The sequence below is a fragment of the Herpailurus yagouaroundi genome, unplaced genomic scaffold (assembly GCF_014898765.1).
Source record: "Herpailurus yagouaroundi ecotype Mexico unplaced genomic scaffold, PumYag 183, whole genome shotgun sequence".
NCBI lineage: Eukaryota > Metazoa > Chordata > Mammalia > Carnivora > Felidae > Herpailurus > Herpailurus yagouaroundi.
In genome coordinates this window covers 2,190,574-2,209,827 of record NW_024412414.1, presented here as the reverse complement: position 1 = coordinate 2,209,827, position 19,254 = coordinate 2,190,574, and the positions used below count along the sequence as shown (strand labels likewise).

The following is a 19,254-nucleotide window of genomic DNA, read 5'->3' as shown; positions in this document are numbered from 1 at the left end:
AGATAGATAGATAGATAGATAGATAGATAGATAGATAGATAGATAGAATCATGAAAGAAAGAAAGAAAGAAAGAAAGAAAGAAAGAAAGAAAGAAAGATGAACGAACCACTCAGTCCTAACTGTGCATCAGGCAAACTTTCTCCCTGTTGCCACATACTGTCCCCCATGACTCATTTCTAGTTCTCCTGGCCTGACAGGTCGTTCTGGGGCTTAGATAAAGCAGTCACTGGGTCCTATACAGCACCAAGTCCACAGTCATCTTTGACAGCTAATAAGCAGTGATGATGATAATGTCAATTCTGTTTCCTTAGGTGTCGCCTGCAATTAAAAGAAATCTGTTTGCAGCCCTACAGGAGCCCACGCAAATCCTTAAAATAAAATGTTTCCGATTCTGTGCCGCTTCTGTGGTCCAGAAACAGACTGTGTTGTTATTGAATCCAGTCGCTTGCATATTGCTGTTAATTGCCTTTTGTTTTCAAAGAGCTGATTTGTTTTTGCGTTTCTGGGGGTGGTGGTAGGGGGAGGCACTCTCCCCCTCTGAGTTGTCAGGCTGGCAAAATATGACACATTCCTAATGGATTCAGCCAAGTGCCATGTTTTCATGGGGGCTGTCGGGGCTGCTTTATTAAGAATGCATTTGCTCCTTCCTCCAGGCCTTTGCTTTGGGCGAGAAGCATCCTGAGTTTAAGGATGACATCTATGTGCCCTACGCTCAGTGGCTAGCAGAGAACGATCGTTTTGAGGAATCCCAGAAAGGTAGGCCACACAGACTGCCACCTTGCGGAAGGGGCAGGAGACGGCACTGCCAAGGCGTACATTTCAGGAAGGCTACCAAGCCCCTCCCATCGTGGGCTTGAGGATGGATGACTTCATCCTGGGAATATGACATGTTTCATGGTGAAAGACTGGGGAGCAGTGGAAAGAACATGGGCTTTGGAGTTGGACACACCTGGGTCCATCACTCACTTGCTTCCGGACGTTAGACAGGTCCTGTCTCTTCTCTGAGCAAAGCACTGTGCATTCAAATATAGCTTCCCACTCAATCCTCACGACAGCCCTATAATGTAGCTACTGTTTCCTAGATGAGAAAACAGGTTGGAAGAGGTAAAGGGATTTGCCTGAAGTCCCACAGCAAGGAAGTGGCAGAGAGGGAATATGAGCCAGGCTGGTGTGGGGACAAAATGTGAGGACTCCCACAGTGTCTGGCATGGTCTCACCTGCCACTTTCCTCTACCGCAAATAGGAATTTGGGTTCTGTTTCTGGCTCAGATAAATGGGGTGACCTCTGCTCTTTGGCATTTCCATTGGTAAAGTGGACTGTACTCCAGGTATGGCAGTATCTGAGATAGGAGTGAAAGGAAGCACAGAGCTTTAATTGGTGGTAATAATTTTAAAATGTGACTTCCTTCTCTGTGTCAGGCACTGGTTAGGCGCTTAACTATATAACCCTGAACCTTGCCAGCAGCCCTGCAGAGACACCAAGGCTAACTGTGCCCTGCAAAGTCAGAAAGCCATGGTTGGACCAGGATCTGGCTGGCTGGGAACCTGATTCTTGTGACTAGGTCTTGCTGCCTACTTAAGAAGTCTTCTTATTGAAGCTGGGTGTGTCATATTCCATAGCATCTCATTTACACTTCTATATGGTAACAGTTGCCACCTCCGGACACATTGCGGAACAAATGTCTCCCTGTTGGAGCTCCTCAGCTAAAAGCCCCCATTGAAAGACAGCATGTTCTCTTCTGCTTTAGCATTTCCAGAGCACCCAGTTGCTGAAGTATGTGCATGTTTGGGCAAAACACATCAACCTATCCATCTGTCTGTGTCTGCCCTTCCAAGAATCCATCGCCATAGTAACTTGGTACTCAGACAAGAGATTGTAGATGAGACTGGAACAAAGGCCAGACCTTTTCCTTCTCTGAAGCAGAGGATTTGGATCATCTGAGTCTCCATATGTGGGCAAGTGTCATAGCTACAAGTGCTTCCCTGGCAGCCCCCAATATCCTGAGGGTCTGTCTACATAGCCAAGATTCAGGAAGTTTCTGTTAAATGGATATAGGAACTATTGAGAGATTTTTTTTGCATGTTTTCACAAATGTTTGATTGCTAGAACTGAGCCATATTTTTCAAGGTTGTCATTAAAAAGCACACAGTTGAAGACTGAGGACTTGAGTTGAGCTAGGTTCTGTGACCTTGGGTGTGCCACTTTACCTCCACCTTAGTAAGTCTGTTGTGATCCTCCATCAAGGAATCAGCAACACTCTGTAAACTACCAAACCTGTTAAAGTGTCAGGTGCTATGAGTGTCACCCCAGATGTCACAAAACTTTGTCCTGGAATGGATTGAGGGTAAAACCTCACTGGTGATGGGCAACAATGCCGTCCTCAGACTTTGCCCTGCAGTTTGCCCCCTAGGATTTTTCTCTTCTGCCATGCCTTTCCAAAGTCAGCTGCCTTTTCCCTGCCAAAAAGGAATATATCTCACTGTACTTTTTTTCAGGATGTAGCTTTGGCTATTTATAGCCTTCGGCCTGAGAGGCGCATCCCAGCAACGAAGTGCTGCAGATGCTCCCAATGAATGTCCTACTTCTACAGCAGCCCCTTGCAAGCCCCGCAAAATTCCATCCCACTCCTCAAACTCTGTGTTTTTTTTGCCCCTCTAGCATTCCACAAGGCCGGGCGGCAGCAGGAAGCAGTCAAGGTGCTGGAGCAGCTCACACACAATGCTGTGGTGGAGAACAGATTTAATGACGCTGCCTATTATTACTGGATGCTGTCCATGCAGTGCCTTGATATAGCTCAAGGTAAGTAAACATCGGCCAGGCCGCTTGTTTTCCCCAGCCCTGCTCTGGCACCAAGATAAACATCGAAAGAGCTGGGACGTTTTAATTAAAGCCCTGGGCTTGTTTATTGGGTGTATTGTCCGTAACCCTGTCTTGCAGCAGCATAATCTGGTGTGTCATCTTTTTCCAGTTTGCCCATAAATTTAATGATGGTATGAGGGCCATCCTGGGGTTATGGTTGGGAGGTCCTGCCCTGTGTTGCTGATTCAGAACATATCTCTCCCCTGCTACCTGGGAGCCTATAACTGGACCCAGGTGAGCACTGGTTTAAAAAAACTTAATTAAATAGAAAGATGAAGAAGAGATCACTTTACAGTAATACACTCCAGATTCTCACTCATCCCAGGCAGAAAAATAGTTTCAATGTTGCTTTCTTGAGATTTCCCATGATGCACCGAGGGAGTTCTGGAAGCAGAGGGGACTGGGAGATGTTTTTCACTGGACTAAGGCCAGCATGCTGGAATGGGGAAAACACTGGAATTGAGGCAGTTAGGTGACTTTTAACAAGTCACAAATTCTTCCTAAGCTCTATATCCCCATCTGTGGTGTGGGGATAATCCTATCCTGCTGCCTTCGTAAGGCTGCTGTGAGCCTACCGAAGTTGTGGTTCTAGTTTGGAAACTGTCAGGCCCAGGTGTAAGGTGGTATGTTTCTGTCCGGCCAGTGGTCTGTGCCTTGGATGAGGCATGGCACAGAGGGAAGAGGCTTGAGGTGAGATGAGTAAAGCCGACGTCTGCCCACCCTCCATGCCAGACTCCTCTGGTGTGTCCGGGTGCCAGTAATCACCTGCTTCTTGCTGCAGCTGGCACTTCCCCGGTGGAAGGACCCAGTAGGCTGCAGTGTGGGATCCAGGAGGACTTTCGAAAAATGTCCTCAGACTTTTCCTGGCTACATACTCTGCGCAGCTGAGACTTTTCCTGTCTTGAGATGGTCCCAGCTCCTAAGCAGCACCTTTCCCATCACTGTACTTCCTTGTCACTCTCCCTGGCACAAGCCTGATGTCGGGGGAGAGCTGACACTAGCAATGCTGCCACTGCCTCGCCTTGTAGACACGGCTTGACACACTTTCCCCTCTTGCCCTACCCCCTCCTGCTCCACACCTCAGACCCTGCCCAGAAGGATGTGATGCTCGACAAGTTCCACCACTTCCAGCATTTGGCCGAGCTGTACCACGGCTACCATGCCATTCATCAGTATACGGTAAGGTGGCTAGGAGATGAGACCTGGTGAGGGTGCTGCCTACTAAGCTAGGGACCCAGGCGTGGCTTACAGAGCAGCAGACCTCTGGATGGAAAGTAAACCGACTGGGCAGGATGTCCTGCTGAGAAATTCTGATCTTCTGGGAGACAGAGTTTGGGACTTTGATTTTCCTCAGTTAGCCACTTTTTGACCTGTAGCAAGCTGTGGGCTTCTGAATTAATGAGCCAGGGCTAGCATGGGCCTTGCTAGTTGCCAGCTTTAGGTTTGTAAAACTCAGGCAGACTCTGGGTTAGCCAGACAAAGGGCTATCTCTAAAATGATCAGGGGTGGATGTTCTACTCTAGATGGGTGAAGGCCCAGCTCTAACCAAAGGCCCCAAGGTCTCTCATAGGCCCTGCTACTCAATTGCTATGTGACCTTGAACAATTTGACCTTGAGCAATTTATTTTCTCTCTCTGGCTCTCAGTTTCCTTCTCTATAAAACGAGGGCTGGCTTGATCTCCAGAGACCCAAATGGTTCTTTTTTAGTCACTCCCTGATTCTTTTGATGAAGCATTTTATTTTTTTTTATTTTAAAAAAAAATTTTTTTTTCAACGTTTATTTATTTTTGGGACAGAGAGAGACAGAGCATGAACGGGGGAGGGGCAGAGGGAGAGGGAGACACAGAATCGGAAACAGGCTCCAGGCTCCGAGCCATCAGCCCAGAGCCCGACGCGGGGCTCGAACTCACAGACCGCGAGATCGTGACCTGGCTGAAGTCGGACGCTTAACCGACTGCGCCACCCAGGCACCCCTTGATGAAGCATTTTAAATCTGTCTCCTGACAATGGGGAACAGGTGATAGGTTGTTATCAGTTCCCTCATTTTATGTATCCTCAATCTCTCAGCAAATGTTGATTAAGCTCCTACAATGTGAGCTTATCCTGTGCTGATAAACTAAGAGGATAATTCCAATAACCCACCTTTATTGAGTACTTACTACTTAGCAAGCAATGTGCCAAAGACTTTATTGTATCGATGTATTTAATCCTTTCAGTCATGCTGCGAGATAAGTAAGTATTGTCATCCCCATTTTACAGATGAGGAGACTGAGATGCTGAACACAGAGATCCCACAGTTAGTACGTGAGAGCCAGGATGCAAGCCCAGACGGGCTGGCTCCGGAGCCTGTGCTCTTAGCTTCTGCTCCTCCACCCCCTCTAACTTGGAGAAGGCCAACGACCGGCCTCACACCCCAGCTCCATTGTGTGACCTTGGGCAGGTTGTTTACTTTCCTCTGTGCTTCAGCTTCCTTCTCTGTAAAATGGAGATGATAATAGTACCTACTTGATGGTCTTGTGAGGATTAAATGAGTTAATATTGGAAAAGCACTTGGAAGAGAGCCTGGCACAGAGTGACCCAAGATGAGTGTCAGCTATTCCTCCTGCCCTGTGTGGAGGCTTCCAGCCAGTTTTCCTTGGGCCTTCTCCCCTGCAGGCTAAGCATTTCACAGTTCTTTGCCCATCTTCAAAGGCCCTACCTTTTACACTGGGTCTTTTCCCCACATTTGTGCTGGGCACTCGGCATGTTCTTTGTCTCTGAGGAAAGTCTGGCAAGAGAGACTCCTCTATTAGGCAGAGACAGCTGTCAGTCCTTCATCTCATCTCTTCCCCACACCAAGGTCAGTGGTTTCAAGGGACCTCATCTTCCCTTACAGTCTTTTCAAGGACCCTCATTTCTATTAGGTGCTCATGTGGAAAGAAGCCACCCTAAAAAAGCCATCCTAAACTCAACTCAGCTTGAAAGTCAGGACCCCAGCTCAGTGTTGGTTTGCCTGAGCCACTCTGGAGCTCAGCTCTTTGTCTCCTTTCTGTAATAACTGAGCTCTTCTCCAGGACCTACATGCAGCTGTGAGCTTGTGGCATCTTCGCACCAGCTGGGGCTTTTCATCCTAGCTGAGGCTTCTTATTGGGCCATTTCTTTATTCAACAAATCCCTCCTGTGTGACAGGCCCTGTGCTGAGGCCTTGGGACACAGTGGTGAACAAGACCTCCCTGCCCATGAGGAACTCACAGTCTGTGAACAAGCAGTTGTAGTCCAGTTCCTTCAAGAGAAAAGCTTAGAAGACCAGGAGGACTTCCTGGAGGAAGTGATCCTAAGCAAAGAGGAGGGAGATTAGTAAGAATAGGGCAAGGGAAGAGGAGGGGAAGAAATGGCATTCCTGGCAGAGGGCACAGCATGTGCAAAGGCTTGGAGGTGGGTGGTATTTTAGGGTCTGGCATCAAAGCCCAGCAGAGCAGCTCTGAGTCAGATCAGACTGGAAAGGGGAACATCAGACCTTTCCTGATATGATGGCTTCTTTCCCAGAGGAGAAGTGCTAATCTTGAGGACCCTCCCCCCATTCTGTTCTTTCTGGGACATTTCTTAGCTGCCACACCTAGTGCGATGTAACCAGAGGCAGGTTTCTCCCTGGCTCTTACCCAGAAAAGGATGCAGTCTCAGGTTTTCTTGGGTTCTTGGAACTAACGGAGGCTGTAGAAATTTAAATGAGAGCTAACGAGAGAATGTTGGGCTCCAAACCCAAGAAGTAGTATAAAGTAAGTCCTCACAAATGTAGACCAATTAGGGTCTAAGTCCTGCTGGCTCCCTGATGAGTACAGCCTAGCAAGACCCTTCAGGAAATGTCAGTTTATTACCATTGAAGTGCTTGAGGGGGCGCTGGCCTGCTTTCATCTTGTCATCTTCAGTAGTCTCAGTTTGCACACAATGTGCCAGATTCCTTCAAAATGGTATTCTTAACCTTTTATGGACCCCTCCCTGATAGAAAATTCCCTGTGCTCTACCATGCTGAGCTTCTGGCAGCCTCTAGGTACAGAAGACCTATTCATGTGTGTTAGTGCCTGGTCTCTTAGGGCCTGTGCCAGGTGCTGGGGGCACGGGCTGAGCCCTTGAGGAGCTCCACTACATGTACATGTTTGCTGGGCATCAGGTGGCTAGGCTGCTTCTGGAGAGCCGGGAAGAGGCATATGATTTCATGCTCTAAAGCGTTAACTGTGTCCACTTAAAGACATGCTTATGTCGAGTCATGTCCTAAATTGCATAAAAGAAAGGTCTTCTCTCTCGAGCTAATTGGAGACAACTTGAGCTCGAGGAAGTGGAATTATTATCAACACCAGGGGCAGTGCAGCTTGGAAGAGAGGCATTCTTGGGCTTTGGAATCAGACCTGGGTTTGAATCCCAGCTCTGCTCTTTTCCAGTCTTTTCTAGCTGGATAACTCGGGCAAGTCGTCTCTCTGGGCCTCAGTTTTTTCATCAGTACAGTGGCAATGACAGTGTATCCTCACAGGATTATGTTGAAGACCACATGAGACGGCGGCTGGAAAGCACACAGTAGATGCTCATTAAGGGAGATTGCTCTTCTACTGAAGTAACTCAGAATCATTGGTGTCTGCCTTAGGAATTCAATCCATATTTTCTTTTCTCTTTGCAGGAGGAGCCTTTCAGTTCCCATCTTCCTGAAACCCTCTTCAACATCTCCAGATTCCTACTGCACAGTCTGACCAAAGACCCCCCCTTGGGTATCTCTAAGGTGTATCCTTTCTCTCACCCCCACCCTCAGTCCCACCCCTCTTGTCTAATGGCCCCTGCGAAGTTCTTTCCAGAGCACTTTACTGGCAGAACCTTCCCTTTCTCCTGTAGCCCTCAGGGAAGAGAGAGAGAGTTTGTCCTGCTGCTGCTGTTTTGCTATAGAAGCAGCTCAGCCAAGGGAGGCCAAGGGGCCAGTGCCAAGAGAAGATTTGTTTTTCAGGGCTCTCTGGGCTTGGCCCAGCAGTGGGTCTCTAACCAATCCACTACCCAAGCCCTCCCAGAACCCATAAATGAGGGAGTAACTGAAATATAGGAAACACTTGGACTCTTGGGCATTTCCCCGGGTAGAAGGGTGATGGGTGTTTGTTCAGCCCAGTGGATGGAGCACCTGCTGTGCCCCAGACACTGGGCCAGGCAATAGGTGACGAAGTTGCCATCTAGTAGAGGAAGTAACAAGTGAACTGAGCTTAGTTCAGTGGGATGTGTGCTGTGCCCAAGGGTGGAATGCAGCTAAGGCTGGGGTCATGGTCAGGCAAGACTGTCTGAAGTTGCTGACATCCATCCCATAAGCTACCAGGGAAGACAGTAGAGTAGATAACTCCAGGAGAGTACCCAGGACATGGAAAGGCACAGAGGTGAAGTGAGCATGGTGTATGGGAAGCAGCTGAAGAGGGGAGTGGGAGCCAAGCTGGGGATGCAGTGGCCTGAGGGCCTCCCTGTGAGTTGGCCTCACCTTCCCCAAACCTGTGAGGGCCATTGAGAGGCTGTAAGCAGAAAAGGGGATTGAGGACGCATGCTGCCAGAAACGACCAGGATACAACCAAAATCTTTAAAGTCCTTATAGTCATAAAAGTCACAAAAGGACATTCTCCTTGTCCTCTTCTAAAGCTTATATTGTCTCAGTCCCTTTCCAGCCCCAACCTTGCCGCCTTTCTGTGAGGAAAAGGCCTTCCCAGAAGAGAGCTCAGAGGTATTAATCGGTTAGAACTAGCTTCTCTAAAGGGTTCCAGGCCCATCATTTACATTTCAGGGAAAACTCCCCCAAATCAAGCTGTGCCTTCATTGACTGAGACCTTTGCAGAGGAGTGGTCAGGGCCGCACCTGCCAGAGCCTCAGCACATGTGCCCAACCTTTCCAACAAGTTCTATATAAGTCAGCAGAGTTTGATTGAACCTCTGCCCTAAGCTTCACCCTATACTGTCCACTGGGGACCTAGAAATGGCTCCTGACATGGTCCCTGACTGGGAGGGGTGACAGTGGAGACACAGACAAGGAAACTTACCACCATGTAACTGCTAGGGTGGAAGGTGCCACACTGGGGGTGTGGGGAAGCAGGAGCATCAGGGGGAAGAAGAGTGCCAAGGAGGCATGGTACTTGAGGCTTGCCAGGGAGAAGTGGGGAAGGGGGTTCACCAGTGGGGCAGGGGAGGAAGGGCAGACCTGGCCTGGGCACATTTAGCATTTAAGGTGACCTGGGATCAAGCATAAAGGCCTGTCAGCCTCAGATTGAGGAGCCCAGAGGAGAGCCTCAGAGAGCCGGGGAGGCTGTCCCTCAGAAATTGCTGTGGCTCCTGGTGGAAGTGCAGGCAGAGAGAAGTACTGTGCACCCAGTGACCTCTGTGAGCTGGACCTAAGTGAGCTTCCCAGGCAGTCTGGGACCTGTCTCCTCCTGGCGAGGCTGGAGCAGGATGGCACTTGGTGCTGGGCATTGTAGGACCTGGCTGGCAGGCTGGGCGAGGTGGGGAGAGACATTTTGGCCTAGTCAGGGTACAAGATGAGCCATCAGCAGGCCCAGAGAACCTAAGCAAGGTTAAAATATTAATGGAAACTGCACTGTCTTTATCTCTGGAAAAATCCCTGTGCTTTGATATCCGAGAAGTACACTTACATCCCACAAATGAGAAAAGCACTTCTCAGGCTCCTGCCCATGCCGTCCTGGCACTAGCACAAGCTGTGTTCCAGCACGGGGCTCACTTTGAGGGTAGGCAGTGCCAGCTCTCAGGCCCAGTGTGGCCTCTGCTGTCCTTAACCCTGTCATTGGCAGAAAAACACTCTTCACTCTGGCTAAGCAAAGCAAGGCCCTGGGTGCCTACAAGCTGGCCCGACATGCCTATGACAAGCTGCAAGGCCTGCATATTCCTGCCAGGTTCCAGAAATCCATCGAGCTGGGCAGCCTGACCATCCGCTCCAAGCCCTTCCATGACAGTGAGGTGAGGGCACAGCTCCCTCAAGCAGGAGGCTTCTCCTCCTCTTCTTGAACATCTCCTGATGCCTTCTTTCCTGGCCTGGGTTCTGTTTGAAAGATGGCTACCATGCTCTCAGGGCTCTGTGAGCCTCCTCCCCTTCCTAAGCCTTGGTTTGCTAACTCTTGCTTTTCCCTCTCTGCCTCCTCTGTCCTCTACTCAGCCTCCTGTGCTCCAGCCACAGACCCTGGTGTGGGCCCCACAGTCCTACCCTCCCTTGCCGCCCAGCTCTCCTCTGAGGCTCTGAGTTGGCTGCAGCCCAGCCCACACTGCTCTGCCTTTAACCTCCTTCTGCTCCTCTGTGCCCAAGTGGCTCTGCCTTCGCCTCATCCTAGGATCCCCTGCCCTAGTCCACCTTCCTTCTGGAACCAGGTTATCACTGTCCCATGTATCTGCGGCGCAGCTGTGCTCCAGCCCTCTTCTTCCAACCTGACAACCTGTTGTCTCTTTCACAATCTCCTCCTTCAAACTCAGAGCAGAGACTTGGCATCAGACAGACCTTGGTTCAGATCCCAACTCCACCATTTCCTAGCTATGTCTGTATTTCTCTGAACCTTGGTTTCCCCCTCTATCAAATGGGGACATACATAATAGCTTTCCCACAGGACAGATGAGCCTGCCCAGATAATGTGCTTAGCACGGTACCTGATGCATGGTAAGTGGCCAGTAAATGACAGCTGTGGTGTTGTCATTCCTGCTGGAGAAATGTGCTGCTGAGCCCTGCCTGTGAAGGAGTGTCCAGAGCAGTGGGGCCCAAGTGATGGGGCCTCAGATGCCTCTGTAGGCCCTTATCCTGAGTCACCACAGCACAGAGCCCTGAACCAGTGCCCCCTCCCTGCCCACACAGATGGCCTTTCTTCTTGGCAGCCAGGCCCCAGGGGGCTGAAATCAGAGTGGGGAGCATTTCTTCCCTCCCAGTTGGTCCTTGGACAGTTGTGGTTCTTGTGCTTTTGTAGGAGCTGGTGCCCTTATGCTACCGCTGCTCCACCAACAACCCATTGCTGAACAACCTGGGCAACGTTTGCATCAATTGCCGCCAGCCCTTCGTCTTCTCTGCCTCTTCCTATGGTAAGTCTGGCATGTGCAGATGGAGCAGCCAGTGGATGACTGAGCCCTCTCCACTACTTATTGGCCACATGTGTCCTCATTTATAAATTGGGGACAGTGTGACAACCCACCCCACCAGATGCACAGTCACTAAGGGTTCCCAGAAATAGGACCCCCTGATGCCCAGACTTGAAGCACCCACCCCTCAGAACCTGGTGTGGGGTTTTGCATAATATAAATGCCCAGGTGCCACTGGTCAGGCATTTGGTCTGGGAGGCTAAGATGGGCTCTTAAGTGCCAGTTCCTTCTATGTTGACGAAGGATCAGAAGCCCCTTCCAAGTAGCTGGGCAGAGGCCGTTCCTCCTCCCTTAGAGAGGAGCCCATCCAGCTATTAGGGGGAAGAAGGAGGGGCTAAAGGCCACTGCTTCTCACCCATGCACATACATGCCACATGTGCACACACATGCATACGTGCCTGCTTCCTCCAGACATGCAGTGTTCAAAAGACGCGGCCCTGCTGTGTCTCCTTGCTTTCAGAGAAGCCTGCTGCCAGGTGGGGAAGGAACTTTGATCCTCCCACCTCCCCTCATGCTGCCTGGTGAGAGCATCCCAGCCCCTAGCTCCCCCTGAGCCGGCCTTCCCACAGCCCTTCCCTGTGCCCTGTGCCCTGTGCCCTCTAGAGGTGCTGCACCTGGTTGAATTCTACCTGGAAGAGGGGATCACTGATGAAGAAGCTGTCTCCCTCATTGACCTGGAGGCACCAAGACACAAGCACGAGAACAAATGGCAAGAGATCACAAGCAGCAGTATCCTGGGTGCTGGGCTGGACCTTCTGTGTGTGCCAGCCGAACATAAGGCCTGGGTGCAAGGCAGGAGGCAGGAGGGCCTTGGGGGATGGCTGGGCCAGTGGGGGCAAGGGCATGGCAGACTACTGCTGAGTGATTGGAGAGGCCCAGATGGTGGCAGGGACAGGCTGGGAATGGGCAGAGAGCTGGCCAGGGTGCAGAGGTACAGGAGGGGACAGTGCATGCCTACAGACCCAGAAGAGGCATGGAAGGGGAGATGGTACCTTGGTCTTCACCTATGCCTCGTTCCTGGGAGGGCCTCCCGCCTACCCTAGCTCCTAAAAGCATACTGTCTATGCTTCTGGCCATGCAGAGCTGATGAGCAACCAACACAACATATGATGTCTATCAACTTTTGTAGTCAGGTTACTTTTATGTACAAGAGACAGATGCCACAAGTCAGGCTGAGCAAACTAAAGGGCGTAAAGAAGCCTAGTCTTAGATAGACACTCAACTGGATCCAGGTGCTCATTTGGCACCAGCGGGAGACTGTCTGTTGTCTTCTTGGCTCTGCTGTCCTCTGAGTGACTTCATTCTTTGATAGCACCCACCCTGTCCCACCAGCAATACCAACCCTGAATCCCATCAGTCTTACAATCCTGGGAAAGGGCTGACGGTCCTCCCAGCATGACAGCAAAAACCCCAGGGCACATCCTCGCTAGGATACCTTAGGCCAAAGGCCACACCTCAGCTTATCCCTCTAGCTAGGACCATGTTCATTGTCCCAGCTAGACACAGGAGGAGGGCTTCTACATGTGACTGTGCACATTCATCACCTGTGGACCTTGGTAGCACACAGCAGCTGGTTCAGCACGTCTGAGTGGACTGAGAGCCTGAGTTTCTATAAGCTTCCAGGTGATGCCAGTGCCACTGGTCTGTGGGCCACCTTTTGAGAAGCAGAGCAGAAAGGAAAAACCAAGGAGTTGTTTGCTGAAAAAGGGGGACAGAAATCATGTCTGCATGCCAGCTCTCTGCACACCCAAGTCAGATGGTTTGACCAACTTGTTACTGCCGGGGGGCCACATGTCATACCTAACTTGGCACCAGCAGCCTCCATTCCCCTGGGGCCTTCCTGTGGGAACCCCACTCACCCTGGCCTCACATCAGCCTGGCAAAAGGGGGCAGCTCCCTAGGCACCTTCAGCCTGGTCTGGCTAGCCTTAGGACTTGGAGCTCTCACCCCCTTCTACATGAAATAGGACCTGTAAGGCCTTCTCAAGTGCCTACAGACTACGTGGTGATTGCTAAGTGTTTCTCCAGGAATTGCCAGGTTTTCTGGCCATGGTTTCCAGGTAGGCCCATTATTTTTCCTCCCACCCACAGTAGGCCTGCAGCCTCCACTTACTAGGTACTTCTGGTCAGCAGGCCTACGTGGGCCATGGCACGGTCTGTATGGGGCAGCAAAAAGCCCATCAGAGCCCCTTTCCTGCATATGCACTGGGGCCCAGCCTCTGTGTGACAGGGGCTGTCTCCTCCCTGGCCTATGTTCCTTCCATTTCTCTTATCTAGAAACCTATTCCACAGACGAGTCATAGGAAACACTCCAGGCCCACATAGAGTTCCCATGAATCTTGCGTTGGGTGGAGGGCAGGACCTGTTTCCCACTCAGCCTCAGGTTGCATCCTTGACCAGACCCCTCCAGATTCCCAGACTCTGAGGCTGGATGAGACCACGGACTCCATGAGAGATGATGACCCGTTCACAGCAAAGCTGAGCTTTGAGGTGAGGGCACCTCTCTGAGTGATGGGCTGTGGAGACACCTGAGACTTGTTGGGAGGGGTGACTCAGATCCCTTCTGTACACATTGCTTGGTATGAAGCAGACTTGTTCCCTGTTAAGGCCTCTGGGGGAATTGAGGTGATGGGTTCCCCCTCACTAGAGATGGCTAGCAGGAGCTACCTGACCTGCCAGCGTTCTGTCAAGGTACCTAGCAGGGGAAGTTTCTGGGGTCCTCCCTGGTTGCCCCCAAAATTCTGGGATTGTGACCCATATAAACACGTCACCCTGGCTGAGTGAGAGCACCTGTGCCCCCTGCTTCCCACCTGCCCACCCTGCAGCAAGGTGGCTCAGAGTTTGTGCCCGTGGTGGTAAGCCGGTCAGTGCTCCGCTCCATGAGTCGTCGGGATGTCCTCATCAAGCGCTGGCCTCCACCCCTGCAGTGGCAGTACTTCCGCTCGCTCCTGCCTGATGCCTCCATCACCATGTGCCCGTCTTGCTTCCAGGTACTATGCCTACAACGCATATGTGCTTACCAGTTTCTTCTTTACACTGCTTTTCCATTTCACAAGTGTCCCCTCGGGGAAGTCCTGGGTGGCTCAGTTGGTTTGTGAGTTCAAGCCCGGTGTTGATCCCCGCTTGGGATTCTCTGTCTCCCTTTCTCTCTGCCCCTTCTCTGCTTACACTGTCTCTGTCTCTCTCAAAAACAAATAAATAAATTTAAAAAAAGAGAGAAAAGGGGCCTCAGACCCCAGACCCTTCCCCCCTTTCTTCTAGTCCTCAGACAAAGGTGTTCTGGATCCTGTGTTTCTAGCCCTGACTCACTGCCAGGCCTCCTCCCCCTTGGAAGGGCGACCGTCCCTGCCAGGCTCAGGGGTTGGCACTGGGTCATGACCGTTTCTTCTCAGATGTTCCATTCGGAGGACTACGAGCTGCTGGTGCTTCAACACACCTGCTGCCCCTACTGTCGGAGACGCATCGATGACCCCGGCCCGTGACTGGCCCCCTCAGGATCACCACTCCTACCAGGGCCACCTTGCACTTGGATGGGCTGTCACAGGAAGAGTTAAACTGTCAGAAAAAAAAAAAAAAATCTGTTACTTTCAGAAAGGCTCTGAGTTGGTGGCAGCCTGCTGGAGTCCACAGATCTGTCAGACCATTAACATGTACACTTTGTGAACAGATTGCCTCAATAATTACAAATAAAAGGGCTACTTATTTTCATCAGTGTCTGCATTTTAGCAAATCTTCATATTGTCTGCAACTTAATTTCCTTATGCAAAAGTGCACCTGTTTCTAATTTGATCTGAGAGGAACATTACATTTGCCTGCTCTTAAAATTTAATCTAATCGAAATGGCAATATGGGAATAGGTAGGGGAACGAGTGTTTATTTATTTTGGTTTAGCAGGGTTCTGTCTTGACCAGAAAATAAGGTTCCTGGCTCCACAAAGACGATGGCAAAGAGGGCCTCTCCGCAGAGGTTCTGGAACCCACCCTCTGCTTCCTGCCTATGGCCAGGCCCCCCTTCTTTACTCCATTCATCCAGCCCCACAGAGGCCTCTACCCCACTGAGGCTTTCCCCTTCCTTCCAGCTCCTGAAGCAAGTGGGTCTGTTTGAGGTTCTGCTAAGGTTGCTGCCCCTGCCTGAGCATCAACAGTGTCTGATTTGGCAGCTTGAGAGCATGGGTGGGTAGCACTTTGGAAGCTGAGGAGGGAGAACTGACGTTTATTGGGGACCTTCTCTATGCCAGCCGAGTTTCATATGTTGTCTCAGTTCTCACACCAGCCTTGTGATGGAATCGTTATGATTTCCTTTCTGTGGCCATGAGAGTCGGTGGAGGTGCTGGAGCCCAAGGGCTCATCCAGCCCTCGGTGGAAGCCCCTGATCTGCCCTTCCCTGAGTGCCCTGTTCCCTTTGCTTTCCACACTACCTGTCCCGGAGGTGGCAGTGATCCAGTGCTTTATGCAAAGTCCTGACAGCAGGGGAAGGAGAACTGGGCTGTCAGATGAGAAAACCACCCCTGTGATTGGATATTGATACTTTACAGCTCTTCTGTGAAGTGGGCAGAGCCGGACAAATGTCCCCATTGGAGGGATGAAGACTGAGGCCTGGAGACAGGAGTGGCTGCAGAGACCACCCAGTGGTGAGTGCTGAAGCTGGCCCCCTGCCCTCCCCCTTCCTCTCCTGCCTCCCTCTGTGTCTCTCTTTGGAGATGATGGAGGAAAATAAAGAAAGGGAGCCAGACAGTTGTGCCAACAGAACTCCTCCGTTGAGTGTCTAATTACTTACCATCATGCATGCTCTCTCTCTTGCTAAACATTTATTAATGTGTTAGGATTTCCATTAGCGCATTATTTGAACTAAAATCATTTGCATATGGCTGGGAAAAAGAGAGGAGAGAGAGAAAACAGCCCTAGCCACCCAACAGGCGTCAATCACAGTGACAGATCAGATGGTCGGTGGCTAGAGGCAGGGGGTGGGGGGCCCACCCTGAGACTCCAGCATGCATCTTCTCAGCCGAATAACACAAAAACCAGGGTGTGCCGTGCCAGGTTCTGCTGCCGCGGGGAAGCACAAGGAAGCTGTGGAGGTCTGAGACAGTACCTTCCTTTAAATCAAATGCTTACTGGGTACCAGACACATTGCTAAGCACTCTCCATGCGTCGTCTTCCTCAATCCTCAACAGCCTCCAAGAATGCCCATTAATGCAGATGATGAAACTGAGGTTCAGCAACATTCTCTCCTTTATTCAACAAATACTTACTGAGCCAAGATGCAAGTCACACCCAGGCACAGCCTTTGCACCTAAGCATTATGTTCTGCATCTCTCCTGTCTCAGCCTAGACAAGGTCTTGACCAGGCCCATTCTTTCTCCAAGGCTCAGTTTCCCCATGTATGCAGAAGGGCCTCCTCCAGCTCTGACTTTGAGGTTGAGCCTCAAGTCTCCATCTGATGAGCCTGATGACCCTTCATATGCTACAACAAGGAAGGCACTGTAGGGATGTTGAGATGCCCATTTCACTAAAAGGCCACTGAGGCCTGGACAGAGGCACAGCTGCTGGAGGCTGCACAGCTTGGAAATGTTTCAGGCTGTGACTTGATCTTCCAAGTCCCCAGTGCTACCCATGTTCCTAGAAGGAAGAAATAAGGAAAGGGGGGGGGGGTGGTTTGCACAGTCCAGAAAGAGCCCTGGACCAGGCCTTAGGTGGGCCTGGCGTTAGTCTGGCCTCAACCAGCTAGGTGTCCCCATCCATCCCAGTGAGGCTGCTGAAACCAGGGGCCCCTCGTGGCTCTTGCACAGGTAGGCAGATGCCCTGTCTTCAAGGTTGATGCCTATGGCAGACACCAAGTGACCTTCCATTTGTGCTAGCCCCACCCTCAGGGTAGGTGGGAACCTTAGCAAAGAGGCCTGCACTGGGCACGGCTCTCTCCCTGGGTCCAGCACTTATCCCAATATTCCACCCAGACTCCAGAACATCTTCCTAGAATGAGAACCTAATCATGCTTCTCCCCTGCTTATAACCCCCCCGCCCCCATTGCTAGCCAGCCAGCACCCGGATTCCTAGGCCTGCCCTCCCCTGGCCGGCCATCCACCCCAGGCCCCAGGGCGTCCATACCAGCTGGCCCTTTTCTTGCTGTGCCTTGGTTCAGTTGTCCCCCATTCTAGGCTAGGGAGCCTCCCTTCTCCCTCATGGTCTATACCTTGCTCCTCTGGGATCTCACAGCACTGGGGCTGGGAACAGAGCCCTACATCCCATGGTTATTTGTTTTTCCTTTGTCAGCTGGACCCTAAGCCTGGGACCTCCTTGAGGGCAGGGGCTATATATGATTCATCTCAGTGTCCCTAGCACCCAGCCCTGAGCGTGGCGCCTAGAAAGTGTTTGGCTAATGTTGGGGTAGGAGAGAAGTGGGGGGAGGGAGGAGGGAGGAAGTGGGACTGGGGGAGAAGAGGAAGGAAGGGGGAGAGAGTGGGTCCATCTCCTTCCTTTCTTCCTTTTGAGATTCTCAGCTCAGTCTAAGGCCTCGCTCAGCCATGGTGATGCAGCTAGGTGGGGCTAAGCCAGGGAGAGGAGGCAGAGAGGAGGAGGAGAAAGAGAAGGAAAAGGGAAGAGGAAGCTGCTGAACCAGCAGCACCTCCATGCAGAGGCTTAAGGGCTATTTGTGTGCTACCTACTAAGCCCCTAATCCTCCACGGCCAAGTCAGAGCCCTGCACCTGGGCTCCCAGGGGGCCGGGCTCAGGGAAGCTTGGAGATAGGTGCTACCATCTTCAGAGACAACTAACCCCAGCCCTCCACCCCCATAGCTCTTCCCTAAGGCTGACTGAGGGGCCAGTGGCTCAGAAAGCCACCCACACTGGGGCTTGTCCCTTGGCATGCTCCCAGGCCCCTTCTGGACCAGCTGGCATAGAAGAAAGCTCAGGCTGGGGAGTTAGACAGCCAGTTCACCTCCGGCTCTGCTGAGGAATATTAACCCTCTGAGCCCATTTCCTCAGTGGTCAAAGGTTAGGGAGTGAGACCTCCTCATGGGGGGCCAGGAGTTGTTCATCCACTCGACAAATATTTATTGAGTCCTTGCTCCAAGCTGCCAGCTCAGATGCAGCCAAGTCCAGGCCAGCCCAGCCCTGCACTCTGGAGAGAGATGGGCAATGAATCAGTAAGGAGACAAGTAAGACCACTGCTGACAGTGATAGGTACCGAGTAGAAATGAATGTGATGTGGGAGGCAGAGGGGGAGGCCTGGTGTGTAGAGTCAGGGGCCTCTCCAAGGAGTGCTTTGTAAGCGGAGACCTGAATGAGACTCTAAGAGGCTAATACTGTCAGCAACAGTCATTGATCACTTACAGGCAACAGAGTAGGAAACTGAGGCACAGGGAAGGGAAGGGGCGGGGCTGTGCCCAGGCTACATGGCCTTAGAGCCTCAGACCAGATGTAAGGGTAGGTGTAAAGGGGCTGTACCCAGCTAAGGGATACCATGGCTCCTAAATGATAAGGTGTGAAGATCTGTGACTGGACCCTGGTGGGAAAGCAGGTCACATCAAACCTGCAGATGGGTGTGGATCCCCCAAGGTTTCCTAGCTTCAGCAAACTGAGGCTGGAGAGGGGAAGTGGGACTTCTCAGGGTGACTCAGGGCCCCAGGCGAGAGTCCAGTGCCACCCCCTGCCTTCAGAGCCACCACTGCTGCCCCAGGCCTGTGTGACTCAGTCTTGTGGCTTTCCCACCAGCCCAGCACAACCCCTTTTTTTCTTTTTTCTTTTTCTTTTTTGGTCATTTATACCATGATGTAAACAACTAGCAGAACTTTCCTGAGAGCTATCTTTCGTGTAGGGATGGAGGCATGGCCAGGAAGGTGATAGCCAAAGTTTGTTATGTGATCTGGGTCACTGACTTACTGACCACCCTGGACCTCAGTCTCCCCACCTGTGAAATGTAGCAGGGAGGGTCGGTGACTTCTGTTGACCTTTTTGCTCACTATGAGCCTGTTGCTCTGAACAAAGAGCGTTTTTTTGTTGTTGTTTAAAAAAAGGATTCTTTGTCATGCCTCACAGAATATAATGCAATGTCACAGTGGTGATGCCTTTAATTCCTCCCTGGCCATAGCCCTGTGACAAGGGTCATTAAACTCTGAGACTTAGAGAGGGAAGCACTGATTGAAATAACCTAGATCTATCTATTCACTCGATCCACAAATGCTGAGCACCTACTATGTGCCAGGCCCTGAGGATACATCAGTGAACAAAACAGACAGAAATCCCAGCTCCTTCCAGTGTATGGGAAGTGATTTACATTTTGCAA

General features: G+C 51.3%; 1 protein-coding gene across 1 annotated transcript in view; it reads left to right on the top strand.

Moving 5' to 3' along the window:
• IFT122 (intraflagellar transport 122) overlaps nt 1-14,687 on the top strand; it is a 74,370-nt gene extending 59,683 nt beyond the window's left edge. The window contains 10 exon segments of the mRNA XM_040491909.1: nt 655-757; nt 2,661-2,801; nt 3,946-4,040; nt 7,510-7,610; nt 9,652-9,817; nt 10,807-10,918; nt 11,579-11,704; nt 13,385-13,464; nt 13,800-13,964; nt 14,367-14,687. Of these exon segments, the coding sequence (XP_040347843.1) occupies nt 655-757; nt 2,661-2,801; nt 3,946-4,040; nt 7,510-7,610; nt 9,652-9,817; nt 10,807-10,918; nt 11,579-11,704; nt 13,385-13,464; nt 13,800-13,964; nt 14,367-14,456 (1,179 nt within the window). The 3' untranslated portion in view covers nt 14,457-14,687.
• Nucleotides 14,688-19,254: the final 4,567 nt, after the last annotated feature.